Source organism: Gorilla gorilla, chromosome 3, assembly GCF_029281585.2.
Source record: "Gorilla gorilla gorilla isolate KB3781 chromosome 3, NHGRI_mGorGor1-v2.1_pri, whole genome shotgun sequence".
Lineage (NCBI taxonomy): Eukaryota > Metazoa > Chordata > Mammalia > Primates > Hominidae > Gorilla > Gorilla gorilla.
The window spans coordinates 103831377-103847942 of record NC_073227.2 but is presented as its reverse complement, the minus strand read 5'-3'; the positions used below and the strand labels follow the sequence as shown (position 1 = coordinate 103847942).

General features: G+C 42.5%; 1 protein-coding gene across 2 annotated transcripts in view; it reads right to left on the bottom strand.

Moving 5' to 3' along the window:
* The window catches only part of GPAT3 (glycerol-3-phosphate acyltransferase 3), a 70166-nt gene extending 53755 nt beyond the window's left edge, over positions 1 to 16411 (bottom strand). The window contains exons 1-3 of one of the 2 annotated variants that reach the window (XM_055384999.2): positions 16083 to 16411; positions 15209 to 15468; positions 7362 to 7428 (exon numbers count right to left, since the gene is read on the bottom strand). In XM_055384999.2, coding sequence (XP_055240974.1) covers positions 7362 to 7428; positions 15209 to 15468; positions 16083 to 16239 — 484 coding nt within the window. In that variant the 5' untranslated portion in view covers positions 16240 to 16411. Of the gene's footprint in view, positions 1 to 7361; positions 7429 to 15208; positions 15469 to 15765; positions 16053 to 16082 lie in introns of those variants that run through there. The other variant, XM_004038915.5, reaches the window with a different exon arrangement.
* Between the last annotated feature and the right edge of the window lie 155 nt (positions 16412 to 16566).

Below are 16566 nucleotides of genomic sequence, written 5' to 3'. Positions count from 1 at the left end.
TATAACTAGTTCTAATTGTCAGAATAAACATTAGCTGAATGACTACTGATGTTTTATTTGGTTGGGGTTTTCTCTTTTTTATGTTTACAATATAAATTTAACCCCCCAAAAATGAGTTTAACAAGAAAAAAAATACTCATTGTCATATTTGCTTCAGATAGATAGATAGATAGATAGATAGATAGATAGATAGATAGATTTTTTTTTTTTTCAAGATGGAGTCTCACTCTGTCTCCCAGGCTGGAGTGCAGTGGCACAATCTCGGCTCACTACAACCTCCGCCTCCCAGGTTCAAGCGATTCTCCTGCCTCAGCCTCCTGAGTAGCTGGGACTATAGGTGCGCACCACCACGCCCAGTTAATTTTTGTATTTTTAGTAGAGACTGGGTTTCACCATGTTGGCCAGGATGGTCTCGATTTCTTGACCTCGTGATCCACCCGCCTCAGCCTCCCAAAGTGCTGGGATTACAGGCGTGAGCCACTGCGCCCAGCCCAGGTATATTTTAAAGAAAAAAAATTATAAATACAGTTAAAGCCCCTCCTCACCACCTCTTGCTCTCCCTCCTGAAGATAACCTGTCCCAGCCAGGCGCAATATACTGCCCTATAGTATATATAATTTCCATGCATATATTATACATTCACATAAATGTATAGTATCTATTTGTGATTCTAAATTTTAAATAAATGTTATTATACTATATATTTTCTTTTCTCTCAATATGGTTTGAAATTCATCTCCTTTTTCTTTCCATGTAAGTCCAGTTAATTCAGTTTAACTGCTGTACAGTATAAATAAATCAGCTTACATATTAACTTTCCTCCTGATGGATTGTCTCCACATTTTCACTGGTACACTTGTAACACGTCACCTAATACATATATGCTGAGGCTCTGGGTACATTTGATATTTTAGGAGATATAGAATTGTTGGGTTGTTGTGTAATTTTCTGGTCTTTAACTTTCCTAGGTATTGCCAAATTGTTCTCCAAAGTGATTGAACTAAATTTTTATAATATTGTACATAAAAGAAATACAGATGACTAACCTAACAATCAAACTTTTGCCTTCTACAGAGCTATGTTAAGATGTAAAGATTAAAATGCACAGTACTCTAGTGAGTTTTATCAGAATCAGTTGCTATTAAGTAATTTTTGTTCCAAGAAATAAAACTGCACCCCTGCCCCCACAAGAACTTTCATATTTCCAACTTAAAGCACTGCAAAAAATTAAAAAATAAATGTTTTTGTGAACCATGACTGAAATTCATTTCAAACAAATCAATTATAAAAACATTTTGAGACTGTTAGGGAAATCTAAATATGGACAATATATTAGACGATATTAAGAAATTATTGTTTGCTAAAGGGATAATAGCATTGTGGTTATTTGAAAAAGTCCTTTATGCATTAAAAGACATGAGATTTTGTATCTAAATTTTAAAACTTTACCAAAAAAATGAGAGGGTTGATAAATGAATCAAGCATGGCAAAATCTTGACAAATGTTGAATCTCGTGATATGGGGCTCATTTACTATTTTCTCTACTTTTGTGTATGTCTGAAAATTATCATCATCATCATCATCAGACACAATATTCACAAATAGGGATAGACTAATGCAAGCAGGGGGACATTTGGCCATGCTAAAGAAAAACTCAGCTGGGTGTGGGGGCTCATGGCTGTAATCCCAGCACTTTGGGAGACGCATGCAGATGGATTGCTTGAGCCCAGGAGTTCAAGACCAGCCTGGGCAACATGGTGAAACCTATCTGTATATTTTTTCAATTCTTTAAAATATATTTGAAAAAAAAGAAAAAGAAAAACTCAGCTGGGCATGGTGGCTCACACCTGCAATCCTAGCACCTAGGGGGCCGAGGCAGGAGAATCACTTAAGACCATCCTGAGGAGTTCAAGACCATCCTGGGCAACATAGTGAGACCTCATCTCTATTTAAAAATTAAAAAATGGGCTAGGCATGGTGGCTCACACCTGTAATCCCAACACTTTGGGAGGCTGAGGCAGGTGGATCATTTGAGGTCAGGAGTTTGAGACCAGCCTGGCCAACATGGTGAAACCCCGTCTCTATTAAAAATACAAAAATTAGCTAGGTTTGGTGGTGCATGCCTGTAATCCCAGATACTTAGGAGACTGAGGTGGGAGAATCTCTTGAACCCAGGAGGCAGAGGTTTCAGTGAGCTGAAATCACACCACTGCACTCCAGCCTGGGCAACAGAGCCAGACTCCATCTCAAAAATAATAATAATAATAATAATAAATATATACAAAAATTAGCCAGGTGTGGTGGCGCACCCTGTAATTCCAGCTACTCAGGAGGCTGAGGCAGGAGAATTGCTGGAACCCGGGAGGCAGAGGTTGCAGTGAGCCAAGATTGCCCCACTGCACTCTAGCCTGGGTGATAGAGTGAGACCCTGTCTTAAAATAATAATAATAATATATATTATGTATTAATCATATATATTTCACATACTAATACATAATATTTCATATATATATACACACACACACACACACATGCAAAATAAAAAAGAAAGCCCCGACCTATAATCCTTCCAACCCCATAACTGAATTATGTTGCTCTCTACAAGTAGCTAGACAAGTTCCTGTATTTTAGCAATAAGGTAACCCCATTACATGCATTACACTTCATATTCTTGAGGGCAACACATACTGGTTTGTATTCACAGAGTTTACACCATAAAATCAAGTTAGCTAATTTAAACTATCAAAAATGGCCTGTCCAAAACAAAATAAGTATATAAAAATATTCCTCAATTTTCTTTTTTTTTTTTTTTTCAGATGGGTCTCACTATTTTGCCCTGGCTACACTCAAACTCCAGATCCTCCCCCTTCAGCCTCTCAAGTATCTGGGAGTACAGGCATGCATGACCCCACCTGACTTGATATTTCTCAAACTTCTGTCACAAAATATGATCCCATATTTTCTGTGAATGTATAAGATTGTATTAATGTTCATATAATCAATGTATACAGGATTTCAAGTAGTTAGTCAATTGCCTCACAGAAAAAAATTCCCAAAGTAAAATTAGAGGGCCATGTTAGGCAACCTGAATTCTCTCCAAATAGGTATAGCAACCGAAATTTCACCTTAGTACCTTCTCCTTTTTGAGTGTTTAGGTGGGCAAAGGAGCAGAGACTTGGGGGCATGAGATACAAGCAGAGAGAAATTTAGCACAGGGGCTAAATCAACAGCAGGCCATGTGACCACAGTCTTCGTGTGTGGTGCCGCTGGAGCAGGGCATGGGGTAAGACTTGCAGTGGTTGCATGCACTTTGTGGCCAACAATGCTGAGTCACGCCAGCATCAGCCTCTAAGGGAACAATGCCAAAATGACAAGCCACCGCCTTTATGTATTTGTGGTGTTTATGACTCACTCCCAGGTAAATGCAGGCCTTTATTCATGCTTGGTAACTTTTCATGGTAATCATTTAAAATGTCCTAGTGTCATAATGCAATTAGAGTAGAATTCATCTTGAGTCACTAAAATTACATAATTACTAATATTAATCACAATTACTACCAAAGCTATGAGCCAATTCAAACTCCAACCTAACAGCATCATAATCCCTAGAAATCAGATGCCCAAAGAGTAAGGCTGGTGCCTCTTAAAAGTCAAACGATCCTTTGTATATTTAAAACAGGCTAAAATAAAAGTTGCTAAGATCTCAGTCAGACCAAGTCCCAGGGTCCAAGGAGATGCATTTGTCCTATGGCTGGAGCAACCAAAGCACAGCTGATAAAAAGAAGCAAACGAGCCATTATTCCTGTATTTTCTTGTCCTAGCCTTCTGTGCTGTGGCTCTAGCACTTCTGCTTTCAGGGGACAAAACTAGGTTAGAAGGGTAACTATAACCTCCACTGAAGTTTAATGCTCAGAATAACAGAGTTACTTGAAGTGGGAAAAAAGATTTACCTTTTTCTTTGTGTTAACAATGAGGAAAAGTCCTTAAGCTTAGAAGAGTAAGATATGGCCCGGCACTATGGCTCATGGCTGTAATCCCAGCACTTTGGGAGGCTGAGGCAGGAGGATTGCTTGAGGCCAGGAATTTGGCACAATACAGCCAGACCCCATCTCAAAGAAAAAAAAAAAGGAGGGGAAGAAGAAGAGGAAGGTGAAAGTGCAATAACAGAGCTTCTTAACGAGATTTACCCATAATCATATCTGAAGTTCAACAAATTAAATAGCTTTTAAATAAAAGACACAGCAGAATATGGCTAAAGACAGAAGATAATTATTTAACCACAAAGATAATTATTTGCCTAGGCTCAGCTTTCAGTTGGCTTATTCAATAAAAGCACAGAAGAAATACAATGCAAGAGGGATTTAACTGGGAAGGGAGACTTGAAATGCATTTCAAAAAAAAAAATGTGTTTCACTAAATGAAAGAGCAGCAGAGGCCAGGCGCAGTAGCTCATGCCTGTAATCCCAGCACTTTGGGAGGCTAAGGCGGGCAGATCACAAGGTCAGAAGATCGAGACCATCCTGGCTAACACGGTGAAACCCCGTCTCTACTAAAAATACAAAAAATTAGCTGGGCGTGGTGGCAGGCACCTGTAGTCCCAGCTACTCGGGAGGCTGAGGCAGGAGAATGGCGTGAATCTGGGAGGCGGAGCTTGCAATGAGCCGAGATCCTGCCACTGCACTCCAGCCTGGGTGACAGAGCAAGACTCCATCTCAAAAAAAAAAAAAGAGCAGTAGAAGGAAGTTTTTCAGTGCAGAAAATAAGCATAACTCTCCCTCTCAGCTCCTCAAAATCTATTTTCAGGACTATATCATTCAGACACACCTCAAAATTGTACCCACATTCCTGGGGTCCTTGGCCTGCCTGTGACCCTTACCTAAACTTTGGTACAGAGACGTGGTGCTCTCAAGGCCAAAAACTGCACCAGCCAAGCACACAAGTACTCAATGTTTCATCATCACCCTCTATCAGTCTGTCTAGGATTGTGACACTACTTCTCAGATGACTCCAAATACTAGTATGTATCAACAGGACACACACCCCTTACTTAATACCCCTGGTACTAAGTACCCCTGGATACCCAAGCATGAAATCAGGAGGGGGGCAAAGTTGCATACCATGCACAGCTGTGGGATTAGCAGAGACGAAAGCAGTACATATCAGAGCCAAAATTAGATCTCACACTGTCCTTTGCTTCTGCACCTATTTCAGTATTTATCACAGTGGTCTGTCCAATGCCTATCTCCCCACAGGGACTATGTCTTAATCAACTTTGGATCCTTTGTCAGCCCTACATGTTGCAGTTGTTCAGTAACTGTGAGAGTCAATTTCCAATTTCACAGGCTACAAGGAAGGGCAGACACTCTGAATGAAATATGACAAATTTTGCAGGTATCAGCATTACTCTAAAATACTATGATTTCTATTTTCTCCTCCTGTTCACTTCCATTCTTTCCTGGAGACACCATAGAAAAGACAAAGAACAAAAACAGAAAAAGCAGATATTTGACAAAGATTATAATAAAAATAGTAATCCAACAAGTATAAATATTCAAAAAGTTCTCATTTCTGTATAGGCAAAAAAAAAAAAAAAAAAAAAAACTAAACCCACGCTACTAGACCCTCTCATCTCCTGATTTTTTAATCCCATCACCTGCCAAATTGAAATATTTTGTGTCCTTTAAAACTCATGGCTGGGCCGGGTGCAATGGCTGATGCCTGTAATCCCAGCACTTTGGGAGGCCGAGGTGGGAAGATCGCTTGAGGTCAGTAGTTTGAGACCAGCCTGGCCAACATGGTGAAACCCCATCTCTACTAAAAATACAAAAATTAGCCAGGCATGGTGGCGCACGCCTGTAGTCCCAGCTACTCAGGAGGCTGAGACAGGAAAATCACTTGAACCTGGGAGGCAGAGGTTACAGTGAGCCGACATCTCACCACCGCACTCCAGCCTGGGGGACAGAGGGAGACTTTGTCTCAAAAGCAGAAAATTTAATTAATTTAATTTAATTTAAATAAGAAAATTAAATTAAATTAAAATTCATGGCCCAAAACATGTACCACAATCACCCCAATCTATTAAGGCCCACTGATTTTCTCTCAAGATCAACAGCTCAGAGTCTCACCAAGCACAACAGAAAACCAGCAACAAAGTTTGTTCTTTCCTTAAATCATAAGGACATACATTTTTTAATGAACCCAGAATAATTTTTTTAAATGATAGAGGTGCTATATTTCAGAGAAGGTATCTGGCAATTAAAAAAAGGATAAAATATAGCCAGAAATATCCAGACTTGGTAAAAATGTGATTGGTGATAATATTTGGGTGTTTAAGTATACACCATGAAGCTCTACTAGTTGCTTCAATCATTTGAAAATCATAATCCGATTATACAAAAATACTCCAATGTTTTCAGTCAAATATTTTGTTATTTCCAAAACTCACTATAGAATACAATTTCTACAATTCCTTTTAGAAAAGCTTCCAGAAGATATATTCCTTCCAGTAAAGTATTTGATAGTTTGACTTTTTTTTTTTTTTAATGAGGTTTCACTGTATTGCCCAGGCCAGAGTGCAGTGGCATGATCACAGCTCACTACAGCCTCAACTTCCAGGGTTCAAGTGATCCTCCCACCTCAGGACCCCACTCTGAGTAGCTGGGACTACAGGTGCGCACCACCACACTCAGCTAATTTTTGTATTTTTTGTAGAGACAGGGTTTCGCCATGTTGCCCAGGCTGGTCTTGAACTCCTGAGCCCAAGCAATCTGCCGGCCTCAACCTCCCACAGTGCTGGGATTATAGGCGTGAGCCACTGCACCTGATCAAGCATGTTTCTTTATTGCAGGACTTTTCTGAGCCTTTATTAGTAGGCACTAATACTCTCCAAAGGCAAGTATAGTATGTGATGATTCCTAAACTTATTTCACAAGAAAATTATTTTTTATTTCATGTATTACCAATTAGCCTTCAGCAGAAAAGAGTGCTTTGAGGAACATACTTTGAGAATCACAAGTTGGTTAACGAAACCTCAATAATAGGTTTTAACTCCCAGGAACTCCCATTAGCCTTTTTCTTTCTTTTTTTTTTTTCTTTTGGCCATTGACTACATCTTTAAATACATGCCCTTAGAAAGGAAAACAATACCTATAAGAACACATAGATGAGCTAACACATATTACCACCTTTACAATAAAAAGTCCATGAAAACTCTGGCAGCTGCAATTTTACACTGACAGAATTATGAAAGATCCAAACCCTATAGAACACACTGCTCTCTGCATATTTCAAGTTCAAATTGGGTAGGTTTACATCCACCCAATTTAAATATGGTAACAATCATAATGAAAAGGAAAACTCACCAACAGAAGCAGAGTTTTTAAGAATCGACTCCTTTGGGGTTCCTTTTTCAATTCGTATTGTGGCCCACTGTTCAAAAACAAGAAATATTAATTTAAACTGTCCCACAGACACAACATAAAACACTTCAACCATGATTATACAGGAGTGAAATTACACATCAAGCTCTGGCAGTCTCTGAACTAAAGAGCTAACCCCAGGGAATCTCTGATATAGCAATATTCCAAGTCCCAAGTATACTTTTATATCACTTACTGATAATACCCTAATAAAATGTGGAAAGGACAATATTTACCCTTTCTCAACTGCCTCACATGCATTGGTGTCCTGATAAACTACTCCTTGAAAAGGCTGTGAAGCATGGGGGGCATGAGTACAGGTCACGGCATCAAGAATGTCTGGGTTTGAAATTACTTATTCCCTATAGGCCTCCGTTTCCTCATTGTAAAATAAGGATAATAGATCCTATCCCATAGGGTTGCTGTCACATTAAACAAGATGACACATGTAAGGGCCTAAACGTAGGGCGTAAAGTGCAACAATTATTTTCACAACAAATTAGACATTCAGGGGTAGGACACGCTCAAAGATGCATCAGAAATAAGCTTGCAGAAAGAGGCAGCACAGACTTGGAAAGCTGGAAAGGAGTCGATGAAATCATTAACTAAGGCACGATTGGCTCATGCCTGTAATCCCAGCACCTTGGGAGGCCGAGGAGGGTGGATCATTTGAGGTCAGGAGTTCAAGACTAGCCTGGCCAACATGGCGAAACCCCATCTCTACTAAAAATACAAAAATTAGCCAGGCATGGTGACGCATGCCTGTAATCCTAGCTACTCTGGAGGCTGAAACAGAATTGCTTGAACCAGGGAGGAAGAAGGTGCAGTGAGCAGAGATCGGGCACCTGCACTCCAGCCTAGGCAACAGAGTGAGACTCTCTCAAAAAAACAAAAAAACAAAAAAAAAGAATGAAAAAGAAATCATGAACTACGGAAAATGATCTGTCCACATGGTTACTTATGAAGATGCATAGGAAAATGTTACAATTATGAAGATCTACAGATTTGAGGGAATTTAAGAACTGGAAAACAACTCTCACTTTGTTTTGAATATACCTAGGAGTATAAAGAAACGTACCCAGATGTGATTTTTTTATTTTTTTCTTTATACATTTTTTACACATTTCCCAAATTATTTACTATTAACATCATAGTTCAAAAACTGCTAGTGAACTTTTCAAGTCTCTCATTCTAGAGAATCCCAAGGGCTTTTATACTAAAAAGTATTGTAATAATTATTATTGAACATAAGCACCCTTGAAGGGGCAGAGACAAAATTTTTTTTTTTTTTTTTGAGACAGGGGCTTGCTGCAGCCTTGACCTCCTGGGCTGAAGCAATCCTCCCACCTCAGCCTCCTGACTAGCTGGGACCACAGGCCCGCATCATCACTCCCAGCTAATTTTTGTATTTTTTGTAAAAACCGGGTTTCACCTTGTCGACCAGACTGTACTCGAACTCCTGAGCTCAGCAATCTACTGGCTTCAGCCTCCCAAAGTGCTGGGATTACAGGCGTGAGCTACCATTTTATATTTTATTTTATTTTACTTTTTGAGAAGGAGTTTTCGCTCTTGTTACCCAGGCTGGAGTCCAATGGCGTGATCTCGGCTCACTGCAATCTCCACCTCCCGGGTTCAAGCGATTCTCCTGCCTCAGCCTCCCAAGTAGCTGGGACAACAGGCACCCACCACCAGGCCCGGCTAATTTTTGTATTTTTAGTAGAGATGGGGTTTCACTATGTTGTCCAGTGTGGTCTCGAACTGCTGACCTCAGGTGAGCCATCTGCCTCGGCCTCCCAAAGTGCTGGGATTATAGATGTGACCCACTGCACCCAGCCCAGAGACAGATTTATTAATATGCCAAGTCAAAAACCTCAGTTATTGCTAAGCTCAAAAGAGTTTGTTGACTAGAGAGGTTAAAAATTTTTTCAAATAAATAAGAACATAACTGATAGAGAATAAATAACCTAAAACATACATCAAGGTCAGGGAGTAACGCATGATATCTGACTACGTCAGGACCCCTTCAAAACAACCCACAGAGCCAAACAAGAACATGCCATTTGCACTTAGAGAACAGCCTATAAATAGAGGCCAATCTCCCAGCTTCCAGTGACAAGTGACTAAATCATAAGACTCGGTCTTAATCTGATTGCATCCTGTTATCTTTTGTGGATTTAGTGCAGGAGTTCTCAAACTCTGGACTAATACCACTCAGCTTTTCTCAACTGAGGTAACTGTTTCCATAGTTTTTTACTTAAAGCTTTAGTGCCTATTATCATTTGTAAGTAAACCAGATATGATTAAAATAAAATTTTGTAAACAATCATTGTTAATCTCAGACTCACTTTTTTTCACTGTGGGCGAGTGATTTTATATTTTATACAAATAGTAGTTATCTTAGACTAGAACCATTATTCCATGCTCATATGATAGAAAATGCTGGTATTCCGTGCCTGTTATGGGCTGAATTATGTCCCTCCGAAATTCATATGTTGAAGCTCTAACCCCCAGTACCTCAGAATGTGACTATATTTAGATAGGTTCTTTAAAGAGTGACTAAGTTAAAAAGAAGCCCTTAGGGTGGGCCCTAATCCAATCTGACTGATGTCCTTGTAAGAAGAGGAAACTTGGACATGCAAATAGACACAAGGATGTGAGCACAGAGAGAAAGGGCCACGTGAGGATACTACACCTTCTTGCTGGAAGGCGGCCACATCCAAGCCTAGGAGAGAGGCCTCAGAATGAGGCTAAACCTGCCGACATCTAGATCTTGAACCTCTAGCTACAAGAACTGAGAAAATAAATTTCTGTTGTTTAGGCCACCAGTCTGTGGTACTTTGTTATGGCAGCTCCAGCAAACTAATACAGTGATATTCCTCAAATAGCACGATCTGCTCAAAAGCACTCCATGTTTTGGCACCAGACAAGTTTCAGAATGCATTCCATCTCCTGAAATGATAGCTCTAAAGGTCTACCCTGCATAACACAATTACTGTATTAAGATAAGCAAATTTTAGGCCAGACACTGTGGCTCATGCCTATAATCACAATACTTTGGGAGGCCAAGGCAGGAAAATCCCTTGAGTCCAGGAGTTCGAACCAATTTGGGCATCAGGGTGAAACCTTGTCTCTACAAAAAAAAAAAAAAAAAAAGTTTTAAATTAGTTGGGCATGGTGGTACACGTCTGTGAGCCCAGCCACTCAGGAGGATTGCTTGAGCTCAGGTGGTCGAGGTTACAGTGAGCTGTCATCATGACACTGCACTCCAGGCTAGGTGACAGGGAGACCCTGCCTCAAAAAAAAAAAAAAGATATGCAAAGTTTAAGTTTAAGGTTGAAAAAGCAGACATTTAGTGCCTAAGGGAATTTGCACTAGAAAACCTTTTTCTTCTACAGGTTGATGCCCGGTGAAAGTAAAAACATGCCTGTGCCTTGCAGCTAGATAGATATACATTTGAATTGCAGTTCTGCCACTTCCTGGCTGTAATCATCTCAGACATCAGACAAGAGACTTTAACGTCTTGGGGCATCCATTTCATCATCTCTAAAACAGGGATAAGGCCAGGCGTGGTGGCTCACGCCTGTAATCCCAGCACTTTAGGAAGCCAAGGCGGGCAGATCACTTGAGGACAAGAGTCGGAGACCAGCCTGACCAACATAGTGAAACCCCATCTCTATTGAAAATACAAAAATTAGCCAGGCATGGTGGCTCCTGCCTGTAATCCCAGCTACTTAGGAGGCTGAGGCAGGAGAATCACTTGAATCCGGGAGGGGGAGGTTGCAGTGAGCCAAGATTGTGCCACTGCACTCCATCCAGCCTGGGTAACAGAGCGAGGCTCTGTCTCACAAAAAGAAATAAAATAAAATAAAAATAAAACAGGGACAATACCAAGGGTGGCCATAAAGGCCAAAAGAGATAATGTAGCTGCTGCCTACCACACAGTAGGCCACAAAGTAGCCTCCTCTTCCCTATATTCCGTATTTTAGGCCTCTGAAATGGCCAGTTTTTTCCAGACTGTCCAGTGCTTCTCCCCATAAATAGCTATTTCTCTTTTACCATGCCAGCTTCTCTAGCCAATCAGATCCACCCAAGTACAAAGACAGAATATCTCTTTCAGATGTTCTGAATCTCTTACAGGGGTATCTCAGAACATATCTGTCTCAAGGCATCACAAAAGAGGCAGCTCTGTCAGCAAAACGGTCCTAAAGTACAAAAGTGGCTTCTAACAACCCACATTCTCTGCCCCCCAAGGAAAGTTGAAAGATACTTATCAACCAAGTTCTCTTTCCACCTAATTTCCAAATCGTCTTGGAGGGAAAAGGTAGCTGTCCAAAATTCGCCAAAAAGAAACGGCTTTAAGTCTGATTTCTATTTTTTTTTTTTTTTTTTAGATGGAGTCTATGGAGTCTTGCTCTGTCACCCAGGCTAGAACGCAGTGGCGCGATCTTGGCTCACTGTAGCCTCTGCCTCCCGGGTTCAAGTGATTCTCAGCCTCAGCCTCCTGAGCAGCTGGGATTACAGGTGCACACCACCATGCTTGGCTAATTTTTGTATTTTTAGTAGAGATGGGGTTTTACCATGTTGGCCAGGCTGGTCTCAAATTCCTGATCTCAAGTGATCCACCTGCCTCGGCTTCCCAAAGTGCTGGGATTACAGGCGTGAGCCACCGCACCTGGCCAAGTTTTACTCTTCATAATTTGTATTCCTAAAACAATTTTCTCGACTACAAAGCTGTAATATTAACATACGTATCCAACAAATTATCATATATCCCTTGAAAATCACTGGCTTGGAGAATCACTAAACTTATTCCAAGCTAAGTATTCAAGGCTTATCCTCAAGTATCTCGCCATATCAGTGACTTACGCATACATCTAGAGATACCCAGCAATGCAGAAGAAAACAGAAGTAGGTGCTCAATAAATGATAATTACTTGAACCAGTGGGTTAAGAAGGGGTCAGAGAAGAGCATAAAGTTCAGTGAGTTAACAAGTAACAATTACCAAAATCAGCAATTTAGAGGGTACCCTACACACATTTCAACTTCTAGAATTTGAGTTTATTGTCATGAGAAAGTCATCCATTGACAGTAAAACTTGTCAAAGTAAACATATAATAGACAAAACTAAATGATCTTTTTAAATGGTACATAAATTATAAGCAAAGAAACTTGAGAAATATCCAGTTATGATCAGAGCCCAAAGAATATTCTTGGGAATGAAATGTAAAGAAAAATACAACTAAATCAATTAAGAATTTACCAAGGAGTGATACAAGGGCTAGGCCTTGAATGCAATCTACAGAAAGGCAGGGTATTTGGCCAGCACTGAAGATGTTCTAATGCTAAACATCAGCATAATCCCTTAAGGAATTATTCCTATAGTTGAGAAAAGCAATCCACCGTATTAACCCCAGTCTAACAGAAATGCCTTTGAAACATCTAACACTGTTCTAGTTGAAGGACAGAGGATCCTGGGTTACTGTTCTCCTGCACCTAAAGCAGAAATCACTACGGGATCACAGCTCTCTTTCCTGATGAGCTCAGCTGCTCCCAAACATAGGAGTTCCAGGCAGCCGCAACCAACAAATCAGAGCTGGCTCACACAATGAATCTGTATTCAAATTCCACATATATCAAGCATCTCTTTGACCTAATAACTTAGTCTCAGCAGATAGGGTGGGTTCCTGATGTGTCACCTACCTGGTTTCCAAGTTATCTGGTTTCTCCCACCAGAATTAGAAAACTGGCATTCTTGTCAGTTTGATTGACAAGGAGTTCAGCTCTGGAGTTATCCAGAAGGACAAAAATTAAAATCTCTGGCCTGTCAAACTGAAAGTCAGATCCTGGACTGGAGATCATCCTATCAGGTATACTAATTTGCCAGGCTGACAGCAACTAGCTGGCCTCCGTCCTTAGCTGACCTTGAGTTACTAAAGAAAAACAGACAGAAGTGAGCCCCTGGAAGCCAGTGGGTGTGATTTACCTTTACACCATTCTTACACAGGGTATAAATTCCAAAAGACATTGCTGTATGGGAGAGCAGTTCAATCATTTCAGAGTTCAGAGAAAGAGGGAACACCAGCTGAAGAGGATCATCTGCTATGGGAGAGGATTCTGAAGGTCTAACAGTAGGAAGCAGTGAAGAAATTCACAGCATAATGTGACCAAGCTCAGAATGTAAAGTCAATAAGAAGAGTTCAAAACTGAGAAATAGCTCCCAAGTAGAAACAATAGAATTTTAAAACATGAGCACTGAGGATGAAGAATCACATACAACTTCAAAGTCTAGGCAAAGAAATAGCCACAAACAAGAGTCTAGGGCAATACAGGAGGCTAGCAAGTACAAGACAATGTCCAGTGGGTTAGAGATGTATACCTGGGAGCCACCCAATTAGCTGAGAAAGAAGAGCAGATAAAGCCACGTCCTAAGGGCAGAGAGAAAATAGGTCACAAAAATGGGAACCAAACTTATTAGAAGGCACTGTGGAATGCCAGAATCTCAGTAATCATATTATTCTTTTAATAGCAACAAGCATTCATACAGTAGGTGCAGGCAGCCTTCTAAGGTGCTTGATACATTTTAACTCATTTGAACAACCCTATGGAAATAGGAGTTATTGTTACTCCTATTTTATAGATACAGAAAATGAGGCACAAGAGTAGATGACCTCCCTAAGGTCACATTTTGAGAAACAGAGCTACAATTTTGGTACCAAATCTAACCAAATCTGTATCCAGGGTCCCTAATCCTAACCACTAGGCTGCAGGGCCTCTTCTCAGTTGAGATGCCTGTTTCTGGCCAGGCGTGGGGCTCACACCTGTAATCCCAGCTCTTTGGGAGGTGACGGCAGGAAGATTGCTTGAGGCCAGGAGTTCAAGACCATCCTAGCCAAGATAGCAAGACCCTGTCTCTTATGTTAAATATACACACACACACACACACACACACACACACACACACATTATATATATAATTAAATTTTTTTTAAAAAAAAGACTCCTGCTTCTAACACTTAATTCAAAGAAACCACTGATCTCTGACTCTCAGTTTCCCTCTCTGTAAAAGGGGGTTGGCACTTGCCCTCCCTACCCTACCCAGCCTTTTGACACTTAATAAAACCCTAAGAGTAAGCTGCAGTTGTTCTCTACCAGGCCTACTTCCATCTAACATTTTTCTTTGCAGAATCTGGAAACAGGAGGGTAGGGAGACCTGAGGTCAAAGAATATATACCTTTTCAATGGCATTTCAAGTGCTGTTGGTTAGCTAAAATTTCCATGACTCCACTAAAATAAAATAAGATTTCTTTCTGCCATCCAGCAATTGGTCTCTTATCTTGGGCATAAAGAAGAACATGATGCCTTTCTGAACTGGATGCCTTAGTACACAAAAGGACCTCTGAAACCTGGGGCTGTAAAAACAAGCGGGTGAAGCGGAAACTGCACTGCATAATGGATATATGCAAATCCTCTGATACAAAAAGTTGGTCGCATTGTTGTTATTCTAATCAGTAAAATAATAACGATGCTCAGGGAGTGGAATGATCTTTTTTGCCTTCGACCAGAGAAACAACAGAGTGGTCCAGTGGTTCCAGCCTAGATCCCTCCAGCTCCGCGAAAGAAGCCGAGATGCTGACTTTCGCACTGCTGCGGGCAAGGAACAGAAATGCACGCACGCATGCACACGCGCGCACACACACCCCTGACCCGCGACCACTGACCTTAAGAACTGGACCCCCGGGTTCTCAGCCCGCAGCGGTGTGGGGCTGGCTGCATCCCTCCCGGCACTCACCTCTAAAGTTTTCACTAGGATCTTCATGTAGATCTCGGAGATGCCCAGAGACACTCCGAAGACCGAAGGTAAAAGGATGAAGCCGAGAACCAGCGTCAGCCAGGTGGAAAGGATCTTCCCGGCCACCTCTGCGCCCTCCATGACTCGGCGCACCCACTCAGGAGAGGTCCGCAGTGGAGGGCCGAGCGCCACAGCAGTCCCTGTCCCCAGGCAGTCCCGCGGGAGCTCCAGGAGCAGAGCGCCGAGCCCGGCACTCACCTCTGCGAAGGGAAGAGAGGAAGGAAAAAAACTTTCAGAATTACGGCAATATCCTTCCTTCCTCCCTGGGCTCCTCCTCGCCCCTGCCAGTTAACTCTTTCTCCGCTGGCTGCCCAGGTCTGGGCTGAAGCCACCGCGACGTGCGGAGACCTGGGTAGCGCGAGCCAGTGGTCGGAGCTGCGGGTAAGCGGAGGCACACCGCGGCGCGGACAGAGCGCGCGAGCGCAGCCAGGAACCCGCCCCGCCCGGTGCCTGATTTCCTCTGGGTGGCGATTGCGACAACTCAGCAGATGACTCACGGAGGCCCTCCCCGAGCCAGGTTCCCTGCGGGAGCACCGCACTTGGGCACACCGGTCGCCGGCGGAGCTGGCACCCGGCCGCGGGCTGTGCTGGAAGCTGGCTGCGCTCGGGCGCCCAGCGCCCTATTTCTGCGCGCTGCCCTCGCCCCACCTCCTCCGTCACCCAACGGGGGAGCTCCCTGGCAGGACTTAGCCCAGAAGTGCCGCAGCCTCCTGGGCGGTCTCCGTCCTTCCCCGCGCCCCGCCTCCCCCAGCACTCAGCAGAGGTCCTTTCAGGAGGAGAGTTTTCATCTGAAAAATGTCAATATTTTCTTCACCCGCAGAATGAACTGCTGACGTATCTGGGACGCTTGAGGTCTTGTTTGTGTGGGTGTAAAACGAACTCTTGGAAAGGGCTTCCAAGGACAGGAAAACGCAGAGCGCACCACGCAGCCGTGTACGCCGCTTCTGGCTTCCACACCTCCTTCCCCACATGGCCTACAGCTGTGGGGCTCAATCTTGCTTATCCCGAGAGTAGGAAGCTCTCTCCACGCGTTGCCTAGCCCACTGAGCCGCCATCTCCCTGGCACAGAAACCCTGCGGCTAAGTATCTGTCACTCCCTTCCTGGGGGAAGATTCCAACCACACCTTCCCCTACCATTCAGCCAATACTATCCGCGCTTAGGCGTAGCAGAAATGCCAGGCCGGCGCAAGCCTTCATTCACCAAGCTGACACGTGTCTCCTGGGTGTTCAGGCTCCGCGCTTCTACCGCGCCAGCCCTTATCAGAGCAACGAAGGGCAAAACCCTGTATGTTATTTAC